Source organism: Pholcus phalangioides, unplaced genomic scaffold (genome assembly GCF_987345545.1).
Source record: "Pholcus phalangioides strain wild (caught in Gottingen) unplaced genomic scaffold, Ppha-v1.0 ptg000003l_1, whole genome shotgun sequence".
NCBI lineage: Eukaryota > Metazoa > Arthropoda > Arachnida > Araneae > Pholcidae > Pholcus > Pholcus phalangioides.
In genome coordinates, this window is record NW_028301596.1 from 46,320,231 (window position 1) to 46,346,774 (window position 26,544).

The 26,544-nt window shown below is 35.1% G+C and overlaps 1 protein-coding gene across 2 annotated transcripts; it reads left to right on the forward strand.

Annotated features, from left to right (window-relative positions):
- Window positions 1-6: 6 nt before the first annotated feature.
- Bap60 (Brahma-associated protein 60) lies at window positions 7-26,544 on the forward strand. Of its 2 annotated transcripts, none has more exons than XM_089249141.1 (13): window positions 7-70; window positions 1,589-1,894; window positions 4,003-4,238; window positions 6,191-6,434; window positions 7,048-7,173; window positions 7,287-7,403; window positions 9,293-9,394; window positions 11,526-11,687; window positions 11,854-11,951; window positions 14,998-15,052; window positions 22,245-22,325; window positions 24,483-24,605; window positions 26,031-26,544. In XM_089249141.1, the coding sequence occupies exons 2-13, from the start codon at window positions 1,601-1,603 to the stop codon at window positions 26,184-26,186; spliced, it is 1,794 nt and encodes a 597-aa protein (XP_089105267.1). In that variant the 5' UTR covers window positions 7-70; window positions 1,589-1,600; the 3' UTR covers window positions 26,187-26,544. The 2 variants fall into 2 exon arrangements, with proteins under 2 accessions (XP_089105267.1, XP_089105277.1); XM_089249151.1 differs by lacking the exon at window positions 7-70 and adding an exon at window positions 72-239.

Below are 26,544 nucleotides of genomic sequence, written 5' to 3' on the forward strand. Positions count from 1 at the left end.
CTCCTTCCCTTTCAGCGTATTTACTGTGCTGGATGCTTCAGTTATTTTATTGTTTCTATGCCTATAAGAAGTAAGTCATTTTTATTTAATTTTTCATTTTGTCTAGTTATTTTAATTCGCTATCTTAATTTTAATAATTCTATTACTTCATGTGTGAAATTAACTTGCGATAGATCATGTCTTCATATGTTGAGGGAAAGTGAAAAACCTGTAAAGAAATTGGAGCTTCATGAAGAAGTGTTTGTTTTATATTTTTTTAAAAATTTAACATATTTTATACAGTTATAATGTCATTTATCATTATTTTACGCCCAGAGTTTTGTTATTTTCTCGTATCTTTAAATGTCACTATTTATTTCATGAATTGTAGTTAAAATGCCGAAACTGTCAAACGTCTTTGAAACATGACAAAAATTTTTTTTTGAAAATATGCTATTTATGATGAATTATAAATTCAATTTATTTTATATATATTCATGTTAAAATTGAGCCTTTATTTATTTTTCCACGTATTGGCACTTGATTTATCTGTTCACATTGCTTCCGCTCTTTAACTTTTATATATTCATTTTTAAATTCCAAAATTAAAATTTATTTTAATTCTAAAAGTTATTCTATTCTTGATTTGCTCAACAGCCTTCGATCCCATGAGCATTGTGAACGCCAACCTGGTGACCTTCAAGTCAAAAATGATTGGAAATTGGTACATTTCCTATGCTGAAAAAAAAAAGCTCATATTGCCGACCATGTTTTCCCAGTCTGATTTGAAGCGGAACTCACTGTTAGTAGAAGTCAGAAAATAAATATGAAAACTTATATGCAATATGCCCACCGATGAAAAGTACAAAAACTGTCAAAACACTAATTAGAAATCTTGATGTTGGAAAACAAGTTGGCATTCACCTCGCTTATGGAATGATAGCCTTTCCAACAGCTTAATACCATAATGAATGACAGGGTTGCATCATTTAACTTTAAAAAAAAAATTGTTCTAAAAATGAGGAGAGGGGTCAGTCACATGCAAGTTGATAGGATACTTGCTTAAAGTACCAAAGGATGTTTGGAGCTGTTGAGAGTTTGATACCCAATTCATTCTTGTCCGAAGCATTCCTGAAGCAGAGGTACAACAGATCTTCAACAACGTTACCACAAAAAAATATTGCTACCGCAGGGTCTCGCACCGTGTGGTTAGTGCACCAACCTCGACAAGTATAAAAAAGACAAAATGTTGAATGCTGCTGTTCTGAATCTGCAATAAATTGTGGGTCCCAGTCTAATCAGCCCTCATGTGTAGAAAATGACAGTGGTGTGGCAAAAATGTTCAATGATCAGCTTATATACGAGTATGTGCTGTAACTTTTACACATCCAATTATGTTGCAGTTAGCTTTTAATGATGGTGAACAATGTGTGTTTCCTGGCACTAATGATATAACCAGATTCTATCATAGGCCTATTTAAATTGAGACCTTGAGATTGATCGGAGCTGCTTTGATATCAGTCTGCTAACACTTGGGTGTATATGTCCCCCCCCCCCCTTCCTTGAATACATGCCTGTAAGTAATGAATATATTGTTATTTTTGTATAGGATAATTGTTTTATGGCAGCAAACATGAATAGAGGATATCCAGTTCCTCCTCAAGCAGGAATGCCTGGAAACCCAGTTCCACCAGGTGGACCCCCACCTCAGTTACCTCAAGCAGTGCCAACTGCTGGACCAGCACCTCCTGTGCAGGGTCCACCTGGTCCTCCAGTGCCAATGCCTTCTGCTCCAATGGGACCCATGCCTGGGCCTCCAGGTCCCGGAATGAGACCACCTGACAGACCAATGCAGATTCAGCATGGAGGACCACCGCCCGGTCGACAGTATGGTACTCCTGGACCAGTGTACCCAGTTAGTATTGTGAATTGTTATATTTATTGATTTTTATTTTTCAAATGATGCTTGGATTATATTTTCCCTTGTATAATTATTTCTGGGAGGGGGAAACCTGAATCGCAAATGATTTCGTAATTCTTTAGACTTTAAAAATAATTGTTTTCCCAAAATGTTTTTTTTTTACTATGTACAATCAAATCTCGATAAGTTGAATGTGTAGCGACCAACAAAAAGCTTTGAGTTATTGTTAGTTCGACTTATTTGAAATTCTGATTTCAGAGTGGGAAAAAGAAAAATTTATTAAAATAACAGCGCTATTATATTAATACCTTATTAGTAAAACATGTCAAACTACTACTGGAGATAAAGAAATTCCAAAAGATAAATTATTCTAATGTACAAACATATTCAATTATTGAATGAGAATATTTAGAAATAAACTAGACTTACATACTCTGTATTATGAAAATACGATGATGCATACACATGATACTCGTATAAATGAAAGAAATTATGGAACAGGTGCTGTATAATCCAGAGATTGGCGATTTCTGGCGACTTTTTTTTCGGCGCTAAACATGTCCGGCGACCCGACCAAAAGTGGACGCCGAAAAAAAAAAAATCACCAGCAGGGAAAACAATAATAAAAAACCATTCAAATATGAAAAATATCATGAAACACAAATGAAATATAATAGTATACTTAAATAAACAACGGTCATGCATGTTGTAAAAATAAGCATATTCTACGTATAAAAAAATCAAAACCCAGACTATTTCTGGGTATCCAGATTTATTTAAAATAAACAACGGTCATGCATATTATAGGTATAAAAAAAATTTAAAACCCGGACTATTTCCGGGTATCCAGATTCTTTTAAATAAATAACGGAAATTAAATAAAATAACGAATATTAATAAGAACAATAAATAAAAAGGATACAGCCCTACCGGTCGACGAAAATGTAATCCTAACGCTCGGAACGAAAAACACTAAATGACTATTCAAACATTTGAAAAGACACACTAAAAACAACTAACGAAAGGTAATCGCATCGGGAATAATCCAAGACAACGACGTTACTGCACAAAGGGAAAAAACGCTGTTATCCGTTTGGATCGCCCGCGCTTTAAGCGCCATCTATAATGGATGGGTAATGGAAGCTACCGAGGAACAATCTAGAACAATGACAACCCGGCAAAGCAAGTGAGAGCCCGATCGGCATAACTGAGAGCGCCGGCATTGGCGACTTATAGCACCCTTGGCGATCTGGATTATATTGGATTTGGCGGTCTGGATTATACAGCACCTGTTCCGAAATTATCAACAAAGTGTGCACAAGATTATTTTCTGTCAAAAAACTCTCATTCCCAAAAACTTTGACTTGAAGGAAGAAAACTTAAGGGAAAATTCTAACACTGAAATCTGGAAAAAGTTCTAACGCTTCGACTTAAACAGATATTGGAGTTATCTGAATTTGACTTATCTTGAATTGACTGTACATAGTTCATAAAACCACTTTAACATGCGCACAAATGTAAGCTGATTTTCTCAATATTTCCTGATGCAGGGGTAGAACATAAATGGCAATGAAATGACCACTGAATAAATTGCTACCACAAAAAGTATTCCATCAAAGAATTAGGACATCAAACTTCTCAGCAAGACATACAGAAAAAATAATAATGTTGAACGGTGCTGTTCAGATTCAGCAGCAAGCTTAAGGTCTCTGTTCAATTAGCCATTGTGTGCAAGAAATGGCCATATTACGACTAAAATGATCAAGTGATCAAAACTGATTGTTTTCATAAATTTCAAATGGGACAGGACCCACAATATCAAAACCGTTTCAACATTGTATTCTTGCAATGCTTCCATTGTCTTTGACCATGTCAAGTATTGTAGATGCCCTATAGTTTTTCAGTGGTGTATATAGTGTATATAGGCATAATCTGGTCTTTTTTTAGGCCAAAGATAAAAGCAATAAATAAAATTTATATTTTTCCGTTGGTAATTTTTTTAATATGAAAGGATTTTTTTATGCATCCATTTGAGAACATTTAGATCATCATAAGTTTTTATTCGGTTGCTTCGGGTTTAATCATTGTGATTTCACTTATAGCCGCAAGCAAGACCAAGCTATCCATCTAGTCCCATGCAGGGTCCACCGCCATCACCACAGACTATGCATGGTAGAGTGGGGCAAGGAATGGGTCCACCAACAAGTTCTTATCCAGCAGGTTCCAGGATGCCACCTCAAAGTCCTATGGGTGCTGTGGGTATGGAATCTGCAAGAAAAAGGCCTCCACCTGATCGTGGACCAGACAGTCGCTCTCAAGGTCCTCAGACTAATAAAAGGTATGCTTCCATGTTCTTTTTAAAGTATTAATATCTAGGAATATGACATGAAAAATATATAAATTCAAAAAAATGTCTTCCTGGCAATAAAATCACTAAAAATTAACAAAAACTAGCGTTATATAGTAGATTTTATAATCAGCAGCCATGCGCTAGCCCCAACCATCCAGTAATTTTCCTTACAAAAGATTTCCTTGATTCCTCTTGAATAATTAGAAAAGATCGGAAACCAGCAATCATGAACTCCTTTCATATATCAGGCTTTAAGAATAGTCAAAAAATTTCACAATGATACTACTACAGCGTACCACCACACACATGTACCTCGTCCATATTCCTCTGTGGAACCTCTAAAGAATTGGTACATGCTGGAATGTACGTGTAGTGGAACCTGACGTGAAGTTTGTTTCTGTGTAATGCTTGTTATGTGTAGTGCTGCCATCTGCCACCAGTTTTTCTAACTATGAGTGAAGTGTAATAATTGAATAATTAATCGTTGTAGGCCTGTTGCTCTCTGTGGCGAGGCTTTTTAATGGGGAGATCGGCTCGTATTTGCACCTCAAAATTGAGAAACACAGGAAACCAACTTCAGCTGACCACCACTATGGCGACGGCGGGGTTCGAACCCAGATCCTCGCGATGTGAGTCCGTCATTATGACCACTCGACCACCACAGCGGCATTAAATTTTCACAGTGATACTGATTCCAGAACAGTGAAGTGATGTAGCAGCCAACATCACTATGTGAAGGTCGTTGATTAACTTGCAGTTCCTAGTCATTTTATGGGCACCCAAGTGGTGCAGTGGTAAGATGCTAGTCTTCTACCTTGAATATTGTCATCGGGTCTGCAGCTTTGATCCTGGAGAAGAACATACATAAGTTATTTCCCTTCCAAGTCTGAGGTGATCACCAATAGATGGCACCTTCATTTCCTAACCAATTTGATCAGTAGTAAATTGCTGTTTGGGGATATGACAGAGTTGGTGTGCAGTAAAGTAGTAGCCTAGTAGTCATTTTATGGACCCGATAATATTTATTGATAAATCTGATAGTTAAAACACTTTTCTTTTGCAGTGATTTTGAACTTCAAATTAACCGAATTCCCCCAAAGCATAATTTTTTGCATTGTTCTGCAACAAGTCCTCTACTGACTGGAGATGTTCTGCGGCAAAGTTCTTCATGATACTGTGTTACAGTGGAAATTGGCATCGGAATTCACTTCTTACATTTAGTTGAAATATTTTTCTTCCAATGCAGCAGGAAACGGGGGGGGGGGAGACTGGGGTTCATTAATGATGTGTAAAGTTGGGTCACAAAATATTACGAGCAAAAAAAAGTTGAGCGGCAATATTGTGATCGTGATTCACCAAATATTACAAAACATTCCTTTACCACAAACTCCTAGTGAAACATAACCAAACAAAACCGATTGGGATGGATAATGATTTTTCCTCGATCCACAATACATCAATATAGTTCTCTACTGTTGCCACTGGAGGCCTTTGCTGAGTTAAGAGAGGCTGCAATGTGTCTCCACTAAGCAAGTCAAACTGATATGCGTTGTTTAAGAGAAAAAATATTTCATCCCCCATGGTATAATGGTCAGCACACTTGCTTGATTAGCAAGAGGTCCTGTGTTTGATTCCTGGTCGAGACAATAGAAATTTTTCCCAAGTTCACCTCAGCATGAAATCCAGAAAGTATTGATTTGAAAAACTGTTTGGCTTTATTGCTAATTCACCATTTGAGAACTATGAACATTACTGATAGATTAGATGATTAAACATTGCCTTTGAATTTATCTGCTTTCATAGATTTCTACGTTACTGATAGGATGCATTTAAAAAGCCAATTATGAATGCATGAATTTCAAAAACATATCTTCTATAATATTTTTTTTATGCAACTATAAGGTGTTCACATTTGTTCACTGCACATTTCTTGTCATTAGTGGACCTCCTCCTTCTGGCCCAACAAGCAGCAGTGGCCCAGGTTCTGGCCCAGGGGGATCTAGCAGCACACCTAGCAGCAAGAAAAAGAAGAAGCTTGCAGAGAAGATTCTGCCACAAAAAGTCAGAGACTTGGTACCAGAATCTCAAGCTTATATGGATCTTTTGACCTTTGAGAGAAAACTTGATTTCACTATTATGAGGAAGAGGCTTGATATTCAGGAGGCTCTGAAACGACCAATGAAGGTAATCAGATTTTTTTGGATGTATTTTACTCGTACATAATTCAGTTTCTACCATTATTTGTTATGTTCTAATCAATTTTGCATTTAAAAACCATACAATAGCTTTGTAGAGAGAAAGTTACTGTCACATTCTGAATGATTATTCTTGCAACTATATCGTCCCCCCTCACGCCAGAAGCACAAATGTGCAATGTCCTTGGGGGGGGGGGGGGGAAGGTAGGAAATGACGTTTGAATGTTTACTCTATTCATGTTACTCTATGGAAGTCATTTTCCTGAAATTTATTGTGCCGTGTTTCAATGGGGATACACATTCACTTTTCGGGCAAAACTTATATAGCAAAATAAAGAATCTAACTGGTTGATAAAAAAGGGTAAAATTTGCACATTCATGCTTCTGGCATGCAGGGGACATTATGTTGAAAAGAAAAAAAAGACCCAAACTTTTCCTTTGGTCGTGCTAATGAATCAAAGGTTAAATGATAAATGAGATGGTATACGGGACAAGAAATGTATGTATATAAGTAAACACCTTTATGAGACTGTGATGTTTATTATTCTTTGCAGTTTCTTGCTTTGAAAAGTATATTGAGATAAAAAAATTTTACATTTCAGCAAAAACGAAAGCTTCGTATTTTCATTTCTAACACATTTTATCCTGGTAAACAAGAAGGTGAAGGCGTGGAGGAACCTACTGTTCCATCTTGGGAACTTAGAGTAGAGGGTCGTCTTCTGGATGATGTATGTATCATACAAGTTTTTTTGCTCATCGAAGCTAAACAAATCTGATTGTATTTGTGTTTATATTTATTCTGTGTATTCAATCATTTAAATACTTAATTTTGATCACTTAGCAAAACGCTCCAAAAGCAGATCAGAGCAAAGTCAAGAGGAAGTTTTCCTCATTCTTCAAGAGTTTAGTTATTGAACTTGACAAAGATTTATATGGGCCTGATAACCATTTAGTTGAGGTGAGTTCTGAAAGAATTATTTTTATTACTTTTGAATAAAATTTTTGAATTTGAGGTGATCGCAAGTAAGAGTAGCTGGCATCAATCTTTAGTAATACAGGTATCTTTCGCTCTACGCAATATAAAACAATTTTTAAAAGTTGATTTTGGGAATTTCAACCTGCAAAATTCAGCTTGGAGTTAAACTTTAATCCTGGAAATGGGCTTGCAAATTGAAGATGTATATATAACATAGTTATATCCAGAAAGTATTGATTTGAAAAACTGTTTGGCTTTATTGCTAATTCACCATCTAAGAACTATGAACATTACTGATAGATTAGATGATTAAACATTGCCTTTGAATTTATGTGCTTATATATAACATAAATCTTGACAATGAAATATGTTGGATTTGATGATGTAGCCTAGACAAATATAAGAGAAATCCTTAGATACAACTGACTAGATCGCATTGATGAGGCAATCATGGCATTGGCAATGCCATGAAAAATTTAATTGCATAAGAAAAATGGTGAAACTAGAATTTTTGTATTTGCTAGAAATATGCTGAATTCTCTGGTTTTGCTACCAAAGGTAGCAAAAGGAGACAAAAAATGTTACTTGTCAGCTGAATCTTGACTGTATAATAAAAAGAGTTATCATACCAAGCTCTTCAGGGAAGAATACATCCACACTAACTTGAATCAATCAGAAGTAGTGAAGACAGGAAACATATTAAGAAAAAGTAAAGAAGTAGGATAAGTCCCAAATGTTTTCACAGAACGACTATCATATATGTTTTACTTTCGATATTATGACCCTCCCAATGTAATGTTCTCTTTTCGACAAAAAAAAGGGGGGGTCGTTATATCGAGTGTCGACTGTATTTTGTTTTAATAATTGTAATAAATTAAGGTTTAAAAATAAAACATTGTAATATGTAAAAAATAAGTTTTTCATCATTTTATATGCCTATTGTGTTCAAAACATTATCCAAAAGCATTTATTTAAGTTTTTGACAATTTGAACAAGTTTTTTATGTTTGTTATGTCAAAAACCCAACCTTGGTATGTATGTATACTATACACATATTTGTTTCCTACCATGGGTGTTGGTTTCTCTTAAAACTTTATATACTACTAGCTTACCTGTCACGCGTCGCTGCAATCTCAGAAGAAACGAAATTCAAGGAAATGAAGGAAAGGAAAAAATTTTTTTTTAAAAATGCCAGAAACCTTTGCGGGAATGTACTCAACAACTTCCCGAAGTTTCATGGCGATCGGATGAATGGTGTAGTAATGCATAAAGGACAAACAGACAGACATACATTAGTTTTTATATATATAGATTATTAATATTTGTATTTAATGCGTTGTCTATATTTGTTAGACTTTTTTTTAAGAACTACATTGATTATCCACAAATTAAATTTTTACACTTTTTAATTTGGGGATAATCAATGTAATTACTTAAAAAGCCTGTTGTGGCCTTTATATTTTGTGACTAATTTGTTGCTGCCTTTTCATAATAGTGTGTTACATTATGATTCTCTTTGAAAGGGCTACCCACATATATCACTTGCCTTTAAGCAATTTCTGGGGTGTTTTTTTTCCCATCATCAAAAGTGATGAAAACTCCATTTCACAAAGATAAGTGGCAGCGAATGGTAGAAGTGTTTGTAAGCTTTTTTCCCGAGTTTTGGAAATGGTTTCAACTGAGCACACAAGAATTTTTCTAAATCTGAATTTTTCAAAATTCCATTGTTAAAATGTTTCAATCTTTATTGTACATTCCCAAAAATGCTCTCCTGCACCTCTGGTTAAGAACCAGTGGTATAATCTATAGCTTTTATAGGCCGAAAAATTATAGTATGTAATATTTGTGCATATGGTATTTGTTTTTTATAGTGGCATCGTACCCCGACTACTACAGAGACAGATGGTTTTCAAGTTAAACGACCTGGTGATAAAAATGTGCGATGCACGATTCTTTTGCTCCTGGATTACCAAGTGAGTATTGTGTGCATAACTTTTGTAAATGACTTATTATTTGATGAATTTGTGCTATAATTCTTCTGGGCAAACAGACCTTCAACATGGTACTTACATAACATGAAAATTCAAGCATTTACCATCTTCATTTCTAAATATTGGAGACAGGTGGTAGCACTGGCAACAATACAAAACAAGCTCAAATCCGACAACATAAAAATGTCAAGGGCCATGCATACACTGCATCTACACATTCATTAGTAGTAGTATTTTTATTTCTGCTTTAGGCCAAATCGTGTGAGCGACCAAACAAACAAAGTTACATTAAACAACAGGAGAGAGGTGAATTGAGATATATACACGCTAAAGACATTGGTGAGAACAACACCAAATACATACAATTAAAAGAATAAAACAAACGTAATTTACATGTGAGTGTTGTCAATCTATATTTTTACACAATTTATTAAATCGGAAAGGGAAGGGTGAGAAGCATCGAAAAGGTGATCGCGTGGAGAGATTAACATAGGGCAGGTTCAAAAGAAATGTTAAAATCAGTAGGACATTGCCTGTCATAGGGGGTAGTAGTGGTTTAAATGGCTACAACCCAGTACAAAATTACAGCAAGCCTGCAAAAGGGCTGATATGTAGGTCTTGTTATTAGAATTGTTAAGATACAGCTCAGGGTAGAAGGAAGAATTGAGATATTTGTAGAGAGGACTGGAGTTGCTTATGGGAATTTTTGAGTGCTATTATCTCCATCGAGTTTCTTCATTCAAATCATGTCGAAAAGGAGTTGGTCTTTCAATATCTAAAAAACTGGAAATTTATGATTTTATAACTTATAACCAATGCGGACTAAAAAAGCAATGTCTCCATCATTTCCCTTTGTTTATTTTGTTTTTGTACTTACAAAATGTGTCACTAAATATATGTAGAATTAAAATCATTTAAACGATAAGTACAGTCAAACTTCATTAGTAAGTCACTCTTGGAATTTAAACGAGTTTAGTCATGAAAATTGATTACTCAAGTTTCCCTTAATTAATGTTCATTTGCTACGTAAATATGCATTTGAATAACACAAAATATTGCCTTTTTCGATTTTTGAATATTCGCAAATTTTTCTGTATGTTTATAAAAATCAAAGTATTGTCATCATTTATGGTGATTTAATTCTTTTGGAACATCACAAATTAAAATTAAAAATTCTTTATGAGTTTGAAAAAAGTTTATTTTTCATCGAAAAATATACTGGCGAGTTTTGTTCTCCCATGGGCACTTTTTAGTCCAAGCTGCACAAAGAACCACTATTCGCCGTGGAAAGAAAAATTCTTGCTTAACCATTCCCAAATACGAAATAGCCCAATGTAGAAAGAATCTGTCAAGAAGCCTGTAGTAAAAGGTGGGGGGGGGGGTAAATGCAGAGGCTTCTGTGGCTTCTGCTTGAAATGCTAGGTAGATCTTTAACATGGTAAGAGTGAATGTTGAACTTATCATGGAGCTTCTGATTCGAATGGTAATTTTCAAAAGTGCTCTCACAAAATTGTATTCTTAGCTAGAGTGGGGAGACGCAATATCAGCAGTTTAATAACATTAAAATCCTATAAAGGACAATTGGGATTTCCTAAAAGTGACCCAATAAGCAGTGTGACATGTAACCCGGGTGATGCACTAACAAGGTTTGACTGTATGTTTTTCTGTTTAATTTTCATATCAAGAAATTTTTGAGTAATTGCGTAGTGTTTTCAATTTTATGAATTTCCTCAACTTAAAATTTAATGCATATAATAAGACGCTGAGATAATAGTAGTTCACAATAAACACGTGAATTTATGTAATGGAGCTTCTCTGAAATGCTATTCCAATTATGATCTGATATTATACCAAACTCGTTATCGTTCCAAAATTCTTTGGGGACAGATGGTGACATTACAACAGGGTTGGATTGTATTCTCGTTGGCTCTAGTATATACGTCAATTATGATGTGTCTAGGGGCCAAGTGCAACAATTTCAACCATGCAACAAACTACAAATTCAGAAAGTTCAAACCTTTTTTGGATTTTATAAATATAATTAGAAAACTAATATCAATTTATGAACTTTCCAACTTCTATTATGAAAATTAAAACTGTTTCTTTTCCTCAGCCTTTGCAATTCAAACTTGATCCACGACTTGCCCGACTACTCGGTATACACACCCAAACAAGACCCATAATAATCAGTGCTTTGTGGCAGTACATCAAGACTCATAAATTGCAAGATTCCCATGAACGAGAATACATAAACTGTGACAAGTATTTGGAACAGGTTAGTTTTTCACATATTCATATCACTCTATGAAGCCAGTGCATTGTCCAGCATTATGAAGGCTTCGTTTATTAATTCTTTTAATCAATTTTTTTGCATACAGCATTTGTGCATTTTTATTTTGATAAAAAGATTTGATATGTGCTTTTGTATTTTTACTTCCCAGATATTCCAGTGTGCTCGAATGAAATTTGCAGAGATTCCTCAACGCCTTCATCAGCTGCTTCATCCAGCAGATCCCATTGTCATAAATCATGTTATTAGGTTTGCATCTTTCAGCATTTTAGTTAATCTTTGACCATCAGAAGTGAATGTTTCAAACTGATTGCTACATTCACTAATTGAAAAATAGTTTCTCAGGGCCATCATCTGTGTTTTTCATTTTCTTATGATTTCCCAGTGTTGGTTTGGCCCCAAAGCAGAATGCTTGCCTTGTTTTGCAATGAGCCCTTGACTGACTGGAAATGTTCTGCAGTAAAAATTCCCATAATAGTATTTTCTACTTTTTTTCTTAAAATTTTTCCAGATTATTCTGTAGTAGCACTGATTGTTCTGCTACGTAAGTTGCAGATTTTGGCATATTCTGCTTTGGAGATTATTATGACATCTCATGATGATGCAGGGTGTCTACCATCATGTAACAGTCACAAAAGTGGAAAAGGGTCACTGAAGCCAAGAGGTTACAAACCAAGAGAGAAGATCACATATTTTTTTTAGAAATTGATTTTAAAAAAAATTTCAGATTAAGTTCCTGCACTGAATTTTATCCCAAAAAATCATGGCTTTTTTGGGCTTCCCATCACGGAAACCCAATAGGTTCTAACAATCGTTCCATGGTGGTTGGAAATATGACTAAATAAGGAGCGTTGAATTGCCGATGATATCACTCAATAACAAGTTCGAAATTTCCAATGTCGCCAAAATAACAAGTGCTAAAGCACCAAAAATATCACATCAGTTTCCTGAATTGTTTCTCCCATTTTGCAACAATTTCTTTCTGAGTAACCAAAGTGCTAGAATCCAGCAGGAACCACACCCACAAAATTGGAAAGTAGATTAATCTAAAAAAAATTCATCCATCTCATTAGTTTCACACTTCTGACTGATTTGAAACATGAATCGGAGCACCTCCTAAACACATAACATTGCCTGATGTACTTTTAGGTCATTTAGAACATTTAGAGGCATTATGGTTTTTAAACTGGTTCACTTCTTGTCATGATCTTTTTTGACTGAAAGTACCATCACTCGTGAAAGATATGTAATACCTTAATGACTGTTCAGACACATAGCTACATCAACTGGGTCTTCGCACAGAGGGATTTGAAACCAAATACTCAATTATGGGTAACACAACTTTATGGTAAACTCAATATAAAATCCAAAAAAATTGGATTTTTTTTATGAATCAGATTTCTTTATTTAAATTGTTTTTTTTAATTAAAATTAACTGACTGCTTATTAATTAAATCTTGTTAATCATTAACAATGTATATTTTCGTATCATTTAACTGCTTTTTTTTCCTAATCTCTCAAATTTAAGTCAGCAGTAATGAATAAACTACAAATGAGAAATGCAAGCAAAAAATATGAATACCAAAAATGTATGTTTATGTAAAATGAAAGGTCTGTGAGCCTAAATTAACGTTGTGGATTAACATTTTTTGTGTATAAAAAAGTACTTTTATTCATGAACCACCCCCCCCCCTTAAAATGAATGCGTGGTGGAAACTCGGTATCACACATATGGTGCTGGTATCTCAATTCACTGGATGTGCAACCAAAGAACCATTCAACTAAATAAAAACAAATTCTATTGACAAGATTGCTTCTTGCGCAAGCAATCAGTAGATGTATTTCCAACTTGCATGATGATGCTTAATAGTCCCGAAGCAGAATGTTTTACATTGTTCTGCAATAATCCTTCATCTAACTGAAAATTTTCTGCAGTAGAAATTCCCATAATAGTTTTTTCTACTTTCCTTTAATTCTTCAGATTGTTCTGCAACATGCGTCACACATTTTGGCATGTTCTGCTTTGGGTCTTAATAGTCTGCACATTTTTATTCTTTCACAGATTTAATGAGTTTTGGTAAAAAAAATTAGCAAACTCAAAATTTTAATACAAAAAGTAAAGTTGAAAACCCAACTATATATATATATGTTCGTACAACATCTATTATTATTTTGAATCAGCAACTAGAGCATAAAATTCAAGGCTTTATACAAAATATTATTCCTGTTTTTTAATCAGGGGAACCTTAGTGCCACATTGCAATGCATTGAAAATACTTAGTGTGGTTATATCTAAGTTTAGCTCCCTATATTTTTCTGCAATTTTTTCATACACAAAATCTAGAAATAGAGCAGCTTTGTTTCTGCACTGTATCTGGGGATATATTTGTATATCCCCAGATACAGATTATGATTTATATTATATATCCCTATATTTACCTCAAAGATCTATACTTCTTTTAATCACAAACTTTATCACATATCAATAACATGCATACTGTACTAGGTTACTTTTATTTCAAAATCATTGAAATTATATTTGAAAAAAAATTTAATTTTGTGATTTAAATCAATGATTTTTTTAAAAAATCAAGTGACTTAAATCTGCCTACCCTGCTTTATATGCCTAAACATACATTTCATTTGTGAGGATGGTGGCTGCCTCTAAAGCAGAATGTTTTGCATTGTTCTGAAATGAGCTGGCTGAAAATGTTCTACCATAAAAAAACCCATAATTTTTTCTACGCAGAAGAGCTCTTTTCTTTATACATTGTGCGCCGTCAGAAGTTAATGCATGTTTTTATACTTTTATACTCGTGCATAGCCAGAGTGAGCTTTTCCTTAAAAACTGCTCTACATTAACATTCTTCCCGAAATTTGTGGTGCAACAGTTTTCATATATTCTGTTTTGGGGGTGGTCACAAATGTCCGAATTTTATTGCTAAATACTCCTACCTCATTCACCGTAACATAGTTATTACTCTTGATACATAGCAACTTGTTAGTCATTTCTAGACCTCTTTGTGTATCATTGCTCTAACAAAAGAGTCAAGTAAAGCTTATTTGATTGGACAGGCAAATTTCAGGGAATTATTTATTAACAAAGGTCACAGAATTTTCCTTTGCATATGTAGTAGACATTCTGTGATGCCAGTGTTAAAACATTAAGAAGAAAATAAGTCATACAAATAATGGTCCTTTGTTCCCAAGGACCATTTTAGCACCTTGGTTGATGACTACTATGAAAATCTTATAAGGATCACTGATGTTTTTGTTTTGTATAAATTTTTGACAGTGTTGAAGGCCCAGATACAAAAAAGACAGCATGCTATGATATAGATGTGGAAGTGGTGAGTTTATCAATTTCATTTTTCCCCAAATTTTTATTTTTGTAATGTAATGTAGGAAAAATAAATGCAGTCAGGGCCCCCCCCTCCCCCCGTATTCACAGTTTTTATCCTCCTTTGGAATTTTTTTTTTGAAAGACTTAGCAATCGCCATTCACGTGTTTTGTTTGCAAAATTTGAGTTGTGTGTGTTTAGGATGGCTCATTTTTCAAGTGCTACTGATAATGCTTCGGAAAGACAAAAAAAAGGGAAAGGTTTATAAGAAAAATTGGATATATTGACTATGCTTGGCGAAAGTACATCAATACGTGCTGTGGGCTACCATTACGGAATCAACGAATCTACGGTAGGATATATCAAGAAAAAGAAATCCAGAATTCGTTCAGCCGTGGCTGTAGCTGCACCTGAGGCAGCGAAAACTTTGCATCGCCTACTGGATCCATGTGTTTCTCGTACAGAAAATGCTGTTTTTTGTGAGTACAAGACTGCTACATAAAGGTATTCCAATTGATTGTAATATTATAATGGAAAAGACGATAACATTTTACGCTTCTATAAAGGGAAGGGCTGGTAAAACGTCTATTTCATCAGAACTTCATGCAAGTAAAGGTTGGTTTCATAGGTTTAAGAAACGATTCAGATTACGCAATGTAAAAATCGCTGGCAAACAAACCTCTGCCGACCAGGAGGCAGCTAGAAAATTTCCAAAGACTTTGCAGAAAATTATTGAAGAAAAGATTTATGCACCTCATCAGGTATTTAACATTGATGAAACTGCTATTTTGGAAGAAAATGCCTCAAGAACATTTATCAATCAAGAAGAAAATCGAGCGCCTGGTTTAAAGATAGACTTACTATGTAGTTTTGGGCAAATGCGTATGGGTACATGGTGAAGCCCACTGTAATTTTCAAATCTGCGAATCCGTGAGCATTGAAGAGAAAGGATGTCAAAGCTTCCAGTATTTTGGATGAACAATAAAATGGCTTGGACTATGAAAGCACTTTTCCTGAATTGGTTTAAACAGTGTTTCGTTCCGGAAGTCAGGAGGTACCTTGAGAGTGGAGACATGTCATTCAAAATTCTTTTGATACTGGATAATGCTCCTAGACAACAAGATGTCAATGAGTTCAAAGCTGATGGTGTGGAACTCCTTTATATGCCTCTTAATCAACATCTATCATTCAGCCCCTAAATTAGGGGGTAAAGCGAACATTCAAGGCTCACTATACACGCCACTCAATGGAGATGATTGTACATGCAATAGAAGATGCAAATCCATAATGAAGATATGGAAGAATTACACCATCACTAATGCCATTACTGTTATAACTAGAGCCGTGGCAGCTATTAAGTAGAAGACAAGTTCACTGATGCCTTTATGGTACGTCTTTCACATGCAGAAAAATTAGTAGAGGAAGCCTTGTCAACATATTCCAACATACTTGATGATATGAAGAAGAAGAAACATCAAACAGAAATCACAATATTCTTTCAGAAAGCATCGGCAACAACCGCTGCACCTTTTTTTACATTTCCCTTCTACCTCTGCGTCACCCTGTTCTTCTCATGATGTTCAATAAACGAGATAAACAAAAAAACCCTATAGTTTCGGTTATTCGCGGATTTCCGTATTCACGGTTACCCCAGGAACGTAACCCCCGCGAATACGGGGGGGGGGGGGCTGACTGAATTTGTGAATTTGTTTTTCCTGTGAAAAAGCATTAAACCCTTAAAGCGGATATCCCAAGATATCTCGTCAAACTTGATCATCTTTATTTCAGTCATTCCAATATAACCACTGGACATCTGCCCGGCAGTCCAGTGATTAGCTAGCTTCTGACTGTTCAGTTCCGGGTTCAAATCCTGATTCGGGCATGAATGTGTACTAACACACTAACAAATTCCCTGGACAGATTGTAAAGATCTCTTGGGGATATGTGGTGATCACGTTATCATTATTTATAAAAATATATATATAGGGTTCTTAACATGTTTTTATTTCCAGTGTGGCAGTTATAATGCAGATTAGGAAAATTTTAAAAACCGCTTAAAGGGTTAAAAGGCAAAATACTGTTTAAACTGGAATTAAAATCACAGTATAATTGTAATAAAAAAATTTTATAACAACATTTAAACCATGTGGCAAAACATTGAATAAAACCTCACATGTGAAAAAAACTGAATTGAATTTTTTTTTTAATTCAATCAGCTTCATCTATTTCATATCACTGAATTAAAATAATATACATAATAGTTGGTTGGTCCACCTTTGGCATGAAAATGGCCTGGACGCATCACAGTGTCGTTGAGTTAGATATAGGTGTTTTATTTTTTTCTTCTAGTGGGTTCTTTTTTATTTCTGCCATAGTTTCAGGTGGTGTTATGCAATTTATTTTTTTAAAACTGGGTTATACCATCCTCATATTAATGTGTCACCATTCTTACGAGCCCTTTCACTTTTGTTTCTTGGAGATAATTGTAGTATTTTCCTGCTATTTCAACAGCTGCACCAAGCAAATGCTGTAGTCTTTGTTGTCAATGTACCCAATGCTCAAGAACCAATTATTGTGCCTTTCTGGAGAGGTGTCAAATTCTATTTGGCCTCTATTTTCCCATGAAATGCGGTGTTGAAGTTCAGTCATCTTTCTGTGGGCTCTCAAACAATGCTTAAGTTTTGAGTGGCCACATCACCTAGGCAGGTGCAACAGCCATGTATTACAGTTATGAGAAGCAGTTGCGATTCAATGAAGCCCTCAATGTGTATATGAGTAGTAAGTGGGGATCAGTATTTCTCAACCTTTTGTACCGAAGAACCAGTAAGATGATATTTTACAGAACATTTTCCTGTATTTTTCATTGTAACAGCTTTTTTATGTACAATCTCTTTTTTTCACCAAAGCTAATTTTAATCTGCTATCTTCACTAAAATTTTCATCTTGCAAGTGTGTTAATTTTGACTACAAATTGGCTATTTTTGTACAAATGTTTGTTATTCTGGTTTCTTCCCTGGGAACTGAATTTTAATTGTAATTCAATGTGATTTCCGGTAACTTCCTTATTTTCCTCCTATTGGTGGTTTTTGAAATTTCTTAATAATTGGTAGTTTTGCTATGTTATGACAGTTTTTGGTGACAATTGATGATGTCCTGTATCTTGCCATGTGCAAGATCCCAGTTTTCCATATTCTTGTTCAATGAAATGTAATCACCAGGTTTTAAAATTTTTTTCTTGGAATACATTTTTTACTGCAACTTGCAGTAGCTTTCAATTTCAGCAATAATTGACAATTTCATTAAGAATGATTTCATTGCCATGTTCTGGTAATAACTAGTGACATCCTGTATATACGATTGCAATTGCCTGCATTTTTCATGATGAAATATGGTCACCTAAAGTATGTGGGTATCGTTTTTTTAACCCAAACAGGATATAACACATTGGTTTCACAATTGAATAATTTTTTATTCAACTAGAATTAAATTATCAAGTCTGCCTTTTAACCACCAGTACCATAGTCACAAACTACAGTTTGAGAAACGCTGAGGTAGATTATATAACAGTATATCAAAGGTGACGTTGACGTGCATAGAATAATACCCGGAACTTTAGGAAAGGGTGCATATAAATTTTCTTCACATGTCTCATGGGACACATACCTTCTGAGTTTTGAGGGAAAAAATTATGGAGAGAAAAACCTCTGTACCAGCGTTTTTCTTTTTCTTCTCCCTCACAGTGTATCATGATCAGCATCCAAGTGGCGCCGTGGTAAGATGCTCGTCTTCCACTATGAAGATTACATTTAAGTTCCACAAGTTCGAATCTGATCTAATAACATCGGGAATAAGTTTTTTACCTACCGAACTTGGGGTGACCACCGATAGATGGTGCTATCATTTCTCACCCATCTCTACAAGTTGGAAATTGCTGTAAGGCGATATATGACTGAAGTTAGTGTGCATAAAGTAGTATATCATGGCATGTCATGATCTTGAAAAGTAATTTCACTAATTTTAAGTACAAAGGAGGTAGGTTACACTGTACTGGTACGGGCCATCTAATTACACTGATGAGATAGCAAGTTGCATTCCTAAATGAGCGGCTATTATACTGAATTTCTAATTTCTGAGGGGTTTTTTTCCCTTGCGAGTTATGTATCGGAAATTACAGTACTTTTAGGCGGCTACACACCCTCGTCAGAGATGATGTATTTACTGCCTAAATCCGCTTTGTTCTCACAAGATTGTGGCTTTTGGAAAATCATATAGGATTGAATCTCTCATTTGAATTGTCACAAAAAAAAACAGAATCTTAACGCATAATCATAAACAGAGTTTTGTCATCTAGTTGCCATGGAGTTGGACGTTTCACATTCTGAAAATGTGGTTTGGGACCTTCCTGGTCACAATGGTTTAAGATTTTCTGAGGTTTTCCAACTTTAAGTTTGGAATTCTTTTGAAAAAAAGTTCTGCTGCTACGATACAGAGGCAGTTCTTGGGATATACAGAGCCAAGTGGTGCCACTTTAGGAGGAGTGCCAAATCCAAAATGAAAAGGCGAAACAAATTTTTGATTGAAAAAAATATTTGTCCACTCTAGAATGGTTGTCAAATCCGAGATGAAAGGACTTAAAAAATTATAATTTTTTAGGGATTGCTGGGATAGGAAAAAAATTGGGATGGTGGTGGGCAGAAGGGTGACAAAAACATGTCTTGCTTAGATAGAGATTTTGTCTCAAGTCACCCCTACCATGATGATCATCAAATGTATGACACAAATATGCATTAAATTGTAAATTTGTGCATTAGTGATTCCGAGGACGAATAGCACCACCTGCTGAGCACAAGACACTCACAATGCTGGTTACACAAGCACACAGTTAGGTTTCACCAATAGAAATCTGACATAGTTCCCCCATATTCAGGTGTGAAAGATGTGACAGTTAAATGGGAGTAGACCACAGTTGTGGAGCATCAGAGAGGGGAAAAAAATCATTCCAGCAGGAAATCACTCAAAAAAAAAATGAATCAGGGGATGATCATCAGAATCACACGCACATTTGCTTTAAATTTATTCAGAGGACATTATTGAAAGAGCTAATGTTTTCTAAAATGAAAAACCAATCAGAAGAGAATTTAGACTGATTTATTAGTAAATATATAATATGTTGCTGTAATATAATATGGGCTGTTGAATAGTCTTTACTTGCTAACTAGGAGAAGACCCTTTAATTGCTTCATTATGAGGACTTGAAGAAATTGACTAGGAGTTGAGACTTAAAGTTCAATCCGCACCTTCTTGTGGTGCAGCCTGTAAGTAGCCATGTTTAACACATGGTGAACGGACACGGATGGGCTTCCTCCATCCTGCACTGGCCAGCGTGGAGGATTACAGTCAAAAACCCTCTAAAAAAATACACAATTTATCACATCCAATCAGGGAACTTATAGAGACACACAAGGAATACAAATTACCATTGTGTATGGCCTTCATTGATTTTGAGAAAGCGTTTGACTCTGTTTTCACATTTGCTGTTAAAGCTTTAGATATAATTGGGGTAGAGAAGACTTACATCAATATCATCAAGAAAATACATGACACAGCAACTGCAACGATTCATTTGGATAAAGGAAAAGCAAAGATTAACCTCGGAAAAGGAGTCAGACGGGTGATACTATCTCGCCAAAACTCTTTACCGCTGTTTTAGTAGTATTCAGAAAACTGGATTGGGATAAAAAGGGAATTAAAATAAATGGAGAATTTCTCAACCATTTGCATTTTGCAGACGACATTGTTGTTATCAGCAGTAATCCAGACGAACTAGAAGAAATGATACAAGAACTGGCAAAGGCAAATATTGAGGTGGGCTTGAAAATGAATCTGCAAAAGATTAAAGTTATGTTCAACCCCTTTGCATTGAAGAGGACAATCTTGCTCAACAACACAGAGATAGAAGAAGTAGAAAGCTATGTATACCTGGGACAAGAAATTACCATGGACAACGGAATCATTAATGAAATAAACAGAAGGATCAGGATTGGATGGAGCACTTTTGGCAAAAACTGTAATTCTGAAGAGTCGCATGCCATTATGCCTGAAAAGAAAAGTTTTTAACCAGTGTGTACTACCAGCACTGACTTATGGAGCTGAAACTTGGACACTCACAAGCAAGACGATACAAAGACTAAAGACAACACAAAGGATCATGGAAAGATGTATGTTAGGCATCACAAGGAGAGATAGAAAATGAATCACTTGGATCAGGAACCACACAAAGGTATATGATATCATGGAAAGAATTCAATGTTTGAAATGGAAATGGGCTGGACATATTGCAAGAAGACAGGACAACAGATGGACCATGAGTATTCTAGATTGGTACCCCCATGGTGTTAAATGTCCGAGAAGGCATCCCCAAGCAAGATGGATTGATGAGATCAGGAAAGTGGCTGGAGTCAACTGGATGGCTAAAGCATCAGATAGAGCAGAATGGAAAAATTTAGAGGAGACCTTCATCCAGCAGTGGATTGAAAATGGTTGATGATGATATAATATGTCGAGACGGATTAAAGTCAGCTGAGGCTCCAGGTGCAAAAGAAAATATTAAGCCCTTTAAATTAGAAAAAATGTAATGTTGGGGTTTCGAGGGCCCTTTAGAAGTTGGGGCCCAGGGCACGTGCCCAATGCATCCACTGTTAAATCCGCCTCTGATAATGTGGTTAACTTGAATTTGTTTCACATGTTAATTCCTCAGTATTAATGTTTTCTTTGCAACTTTTCTATACCAGTGGGATACTTTGGAATGAATGTAATTAAACACCAATAAATTAAACTTTTTTTCTTAGTGAATCTTTGGATTCATATGTAGACATGTGTTTTCATAAATAAATTATTTCTTTGATTGCCATTGGTAGGCTACCAGTGATTTGGGGGGGAGGGGCAACTATTTTTTCCCAAGACAAACCCACTTTCACTCAAAAAGGACCCAGATTCTACCAATAAATTAGAGTGGAACAGTATCTCTGAGTATATGCCTCAGGTGAAGTTTTTATTTTGAGAGAGGGAGGGGATAAAAACCTTTTGCTTATGGTTTTTGCCATTTAATTATTTCCCTCTAAAATTTTTTTTATACAATGAAAATTTCATAAATTTTGAATTTTATTTTTGTGATAAATTTTTATTAATTTGTCATTTTTAGGATGACCCATTAAAAGCACAAATGAACAACTTTCTTCTATCAACTGCCAGTCAACAAGAAATTCAAACATTAGACAATAAGGTAATTTTTTTTCTTTGTCGTAATGATACAAAAACCTACTACTTAACTGTTCATACACCTCAGAATTTCTGACAAATTGGTACGTGCAAGAACATGTTGTGTGCTTATTTGTGTGGCCCTAAGTTATATATGTTGTCTAAATTATGCTTGTTTTGTTGTATGTTAGTGCTGCCATCTGTCACAATGAGACCTCAGTATAACGTCTGGTTTTTAGTCATCCTGCTTTTTGCATCGGTTTTTAAAAGTTTCAGGTGGCGGAATAAGAATTCTTTGTTATACTTTCCCATGCTTAAATTCCAGAACCACTTACAGTGTTGCTTACAAAATTTTGTTACGAATAACAAATGAATACAAAGGTTGGCATCAAAGTGTAATGTAAACTTCCAGATGCAAAGCTACCCTGATAAAATTGAATATGCCACAATAGACAGCCATGTCTTCTCGTCTGAGGTTCCCCTAACAGAGATTGTTACACTGGTAACAAATCAAAACAAATTTTCAATTGACAATAATGAAAAATGACTGTGAATTCTAAATTGAAGTCATATCCATGTCAGATTATCTCTTTTACATTAAATATTGTCAAAATGTTCTCACAACATCCATGTTCATCAATAAGTATTATTTAACGTTCTGAGAAAATGAGAAAATTTGGTTCAAATTATTTAGCCTACTACTACTACTTAACCAAACATGTACCTTATACACATTCCTCTGTGGAATTTCTAATGAATCCGCATTTGCCGGAGAGAGAATGTGAGTTCTGAGTGTATGCTTGGCCCTAACGTATTTATGTTGTCGAGTTGCATTTGTTTCGTGTTTATGTTGCCATCTGGCTTCCATTTTCTGAAGTAAAGATGGAAATGCTTGAATTTTCATGTTTGTCAGTATCGTATTGTAGGCCTGCCTGCTCTCTGCAGAGAGACTTTTTCAAATGGGAGACCGGCTCACATTCGTGCCTTGAAGCTGGAAAACCGCAGAAAACCAACTTCAGCCTACCACCACTCTGCCGTCAACGGAGTTTGAACCTGGATCTTCAGGACGAGAGTGCAGCATGATGCCCACACAACCGCACAACAGCAAAAAAAAAAAAATTATTTAGACTGCAGAAACGTATTAAAGAGACCTATACATGTTATTATGTATAGGTTATAAAGACCATACCTACAGAGAAACATAGACTTGGTGGAAAGAGTGCAGAGAAGAGCTATGCATGTCCTTGTTGGCACACGGGGCTTGAGTTATGAAGATATGAAGAGAGACTTCATTTTTTTGAAAATGTTTACATTGAAAGAATGCAGGTGTCAGAGTGGGGGGATATGATCGAAGCATTCAAAATTTTCAATGGGGTGGGTAGGATGGACCATGAATTATATTAATATGCCATTAATTGACTGCTTTGACAAAGGGACATCAGTATCGATTGGTAAGGTACAATTCTAGGTTGTGGTGTAGCAGGGAATTTTTCTCTAATAGGGGTTGTTAATAAATGAAATAGCTTACCCCCAGGGATAGTAGATTTTAACACAATTGACACATTTAAAAAGAAATGTGATAAACATATTTGGAGAACTCAAGAAGCTATCTGTACTTAAATAAGACAACGATAAATATTTTTATGGGCATTGTATTATATTTTATCATGTATATAAAGTTTTTAGTTTTTACAAATGCATTTTTAATGAGGTTGCTGTATTTTTGAAATATATGGCATCCATATTTTTGTTATGGGCATCTTTTTTTCTCAGCCACTTCATTGGGCATTTTGTCTGTTGTGGCCTTGTATTTGTATTTATTAAGTCACCCCGTTTATAAATTGACTTACAGTTGATCCTAGAGGTGATGTTATATGGAAGTCTGATGTATTGTGTATGTGTCAAATCATTTGTTTTTCAAGTAAAATACAAAAATGTAGTTTTTAATTAGCAAAATGTCTTGAGATAACAAAAAAGGGGGATCTCTCACAGAAATTACATTGAAAGAAGTTTTTCAGAAAAAAAGTGTATGTGAGCATAACACATATTTGAAGTCAGAATGCTTGAGAAATTTCATTACACAAAGCTCGGATGGAATTTCAGTCTTAAATTTATTTCAGTTCATTTCTTACATATTTATATGCATATTGTTTCTCATGAAAATTAATTATTCTTTATACAGATTCATGAAACTGTTGAAACCATAAATCAGTTGAAGACTAACAGGGAATTTTTCTTGAGTTTTGCTAAAGATCCACAGCAGTTTATCAACAAGTGGTTGATATCGCAAATGAGAGATCTGAAGGTCCGTAATGATGATTTTGTATTCTTTATTATAAACCAATCCATGTTTGTGTGTAACAGTTATTGTTTAGATAGAAAAGTTAACTTTTGGATTAAACATAAAATGGTGTTTCAGGGGAGAATATTTTTGATACATTGAATATGTTCTCTTGGTGGGGAGGGGTACCTATTATTTTCAAGGGTTCTTCCCAGATCATTAAGGAAAAATCAATAAATCTGACTGTTCTTTTCTTTTGTTTTTTTATTATCCATTTTTCTTCAAATCTTTTATTACAAGCGAATAAGATACCTTATTCAAATTATGGCTTTTTAAGTTTTCAATATCAGCCTTATCATCACGAAATCATCGAAGGGTTAGTGCACCAACCTCTCGACGAGTATAAAAAACAAGCCTGCCATTCGGAATCGACAATAAATTGTAGGTCCCGGTCTAATTAGCCTCGTGTGCAGAAAATGACCATCACGATACTGGTAAATATGTGCGATCTTGCAGTTGGCGAGAGACTAAAGATGATCATCTGTAATTTCCAAACGCAAAATTGTTTTCATTAAAAAATGGGGGGAGGGTCTTCGCAGTGAGCAGCTGAAACAACCAGGATTTATATTGTCACTGGTCATTGCTCTGAATTTCAATGAAATGTTTCATTTGCAAGGAAAAGCACTTTTATACAAAATAGCAAGTGCTAAATCTCCAATGATGTCGCCGAATAACAAGTATTAAATCAGCAATTTTGCCAAATAAGTCAAAGAAAAGTTATTGAAATTTTCCTTTTGGGTGTGTTGTAGACACCCTTATTTACTGTTTGCCTGAAGGGTTTTCTTTATTTCATTTATTAAGGAGATGCAGCTGTGAATAGAGTTGAATCCACGCCTGCAGCACTCTGACCCACACAAAAACTGGTTTTGACATGTGGCTACACGTGTGCCACTCCAAAACCACCTCTCGCAGGCCATTAACTGGTATACTTTTCATGTTGTGTGAGGAACAACATTCACAAGCCGCCAGAAATTGTGCACTCTTTGTGTACACCTATGGTAGAAATCTTCAATAAAATTAACTCCTCTGGTGTCCAGAGATGACTGAGGCTGAAGGCAGAGTAGTATTTATAACATCATCTGGTATTAAAACATGAGCTCTATTTGACAGGTTTAGACTGAACCTGCAGCTGCTATAAATACTAGTATGAGTTGGACAGTATTGAAAATCACTTCACTGCCACTTAAAATGTCTGCCACGTGTCTAGATAAAACATTTAGTTTAATTTTGCCTGGAAACTTAAAGATTAGAAATTTGTACACAATATTTGTTTAATCATATATCCTTCTTATTTATCATTCCTCACTAGTTTCTGAAAGAATATTTTTTTATAGTTAGACAATAATATACTTCTATTCATTTTTTTTTTCATCCCATTCTCTTTTGCAGACAATGACCGATGTTGTTGGAAATCCAGAAGAAGAGAGAAGGTCTGATTTCTACTATCAGCCTTGGGCTCAGGAAGCTGTCTGCCGTTATTTCTACAGTAAGGTGCAACAAAGAAGAGCAGAACTTGAACAAGCATTGGGCATAAGAAACTCGTAAAATTTATGAAATGGTGTATTCATATGATTCAAACAATCACCCCAAGACTTTGAGGATCATTTCCTTACATTGTTTCATTTTCAATTAAGGTATTTTATTCATGTGTGAATTGATAAAACATAATGTGGTGATAGTTACCATGATGTATCATTGAAAGTAATTTTCATTATTTCGTAATGACTATTTGATTATTGTTGTTCAACGACAAATCAGTGAATCTTGAGTTTGCATACTTGGAGCTGTGAAAGTATTGTCCCCTGTTACAGTACCAGGATCATTATCATATTTGACACTTTGCAGATTCTCTGTCTATTGTATCATTGGTGAAAATACAATAATAAACACTTCCACATTTTGA

Coding starts and splice junctions, on each gene's coding strand:
- Bap60 (XM_089249141.1), top strand. CDS start 1,601: ATGGCAGCAAACATGAATAGAGGATATCCAGTTCCTCCTCAAGCAGGA. Junction 9,395..11,525: donor TTTTGCTCCTGGATTACCAA/GTGAGTATTGTG, acceptor TCTTTTCCTCAG/CCTTTGCAATTCAAACTTGA. Junction 24,606..26,030: donor CGCAAATGAGAGATCTGAAG/GTCCGTAATGAT, acceptor TCTCTTTTGCAG/ACAATGACCGATGTTGTTGG.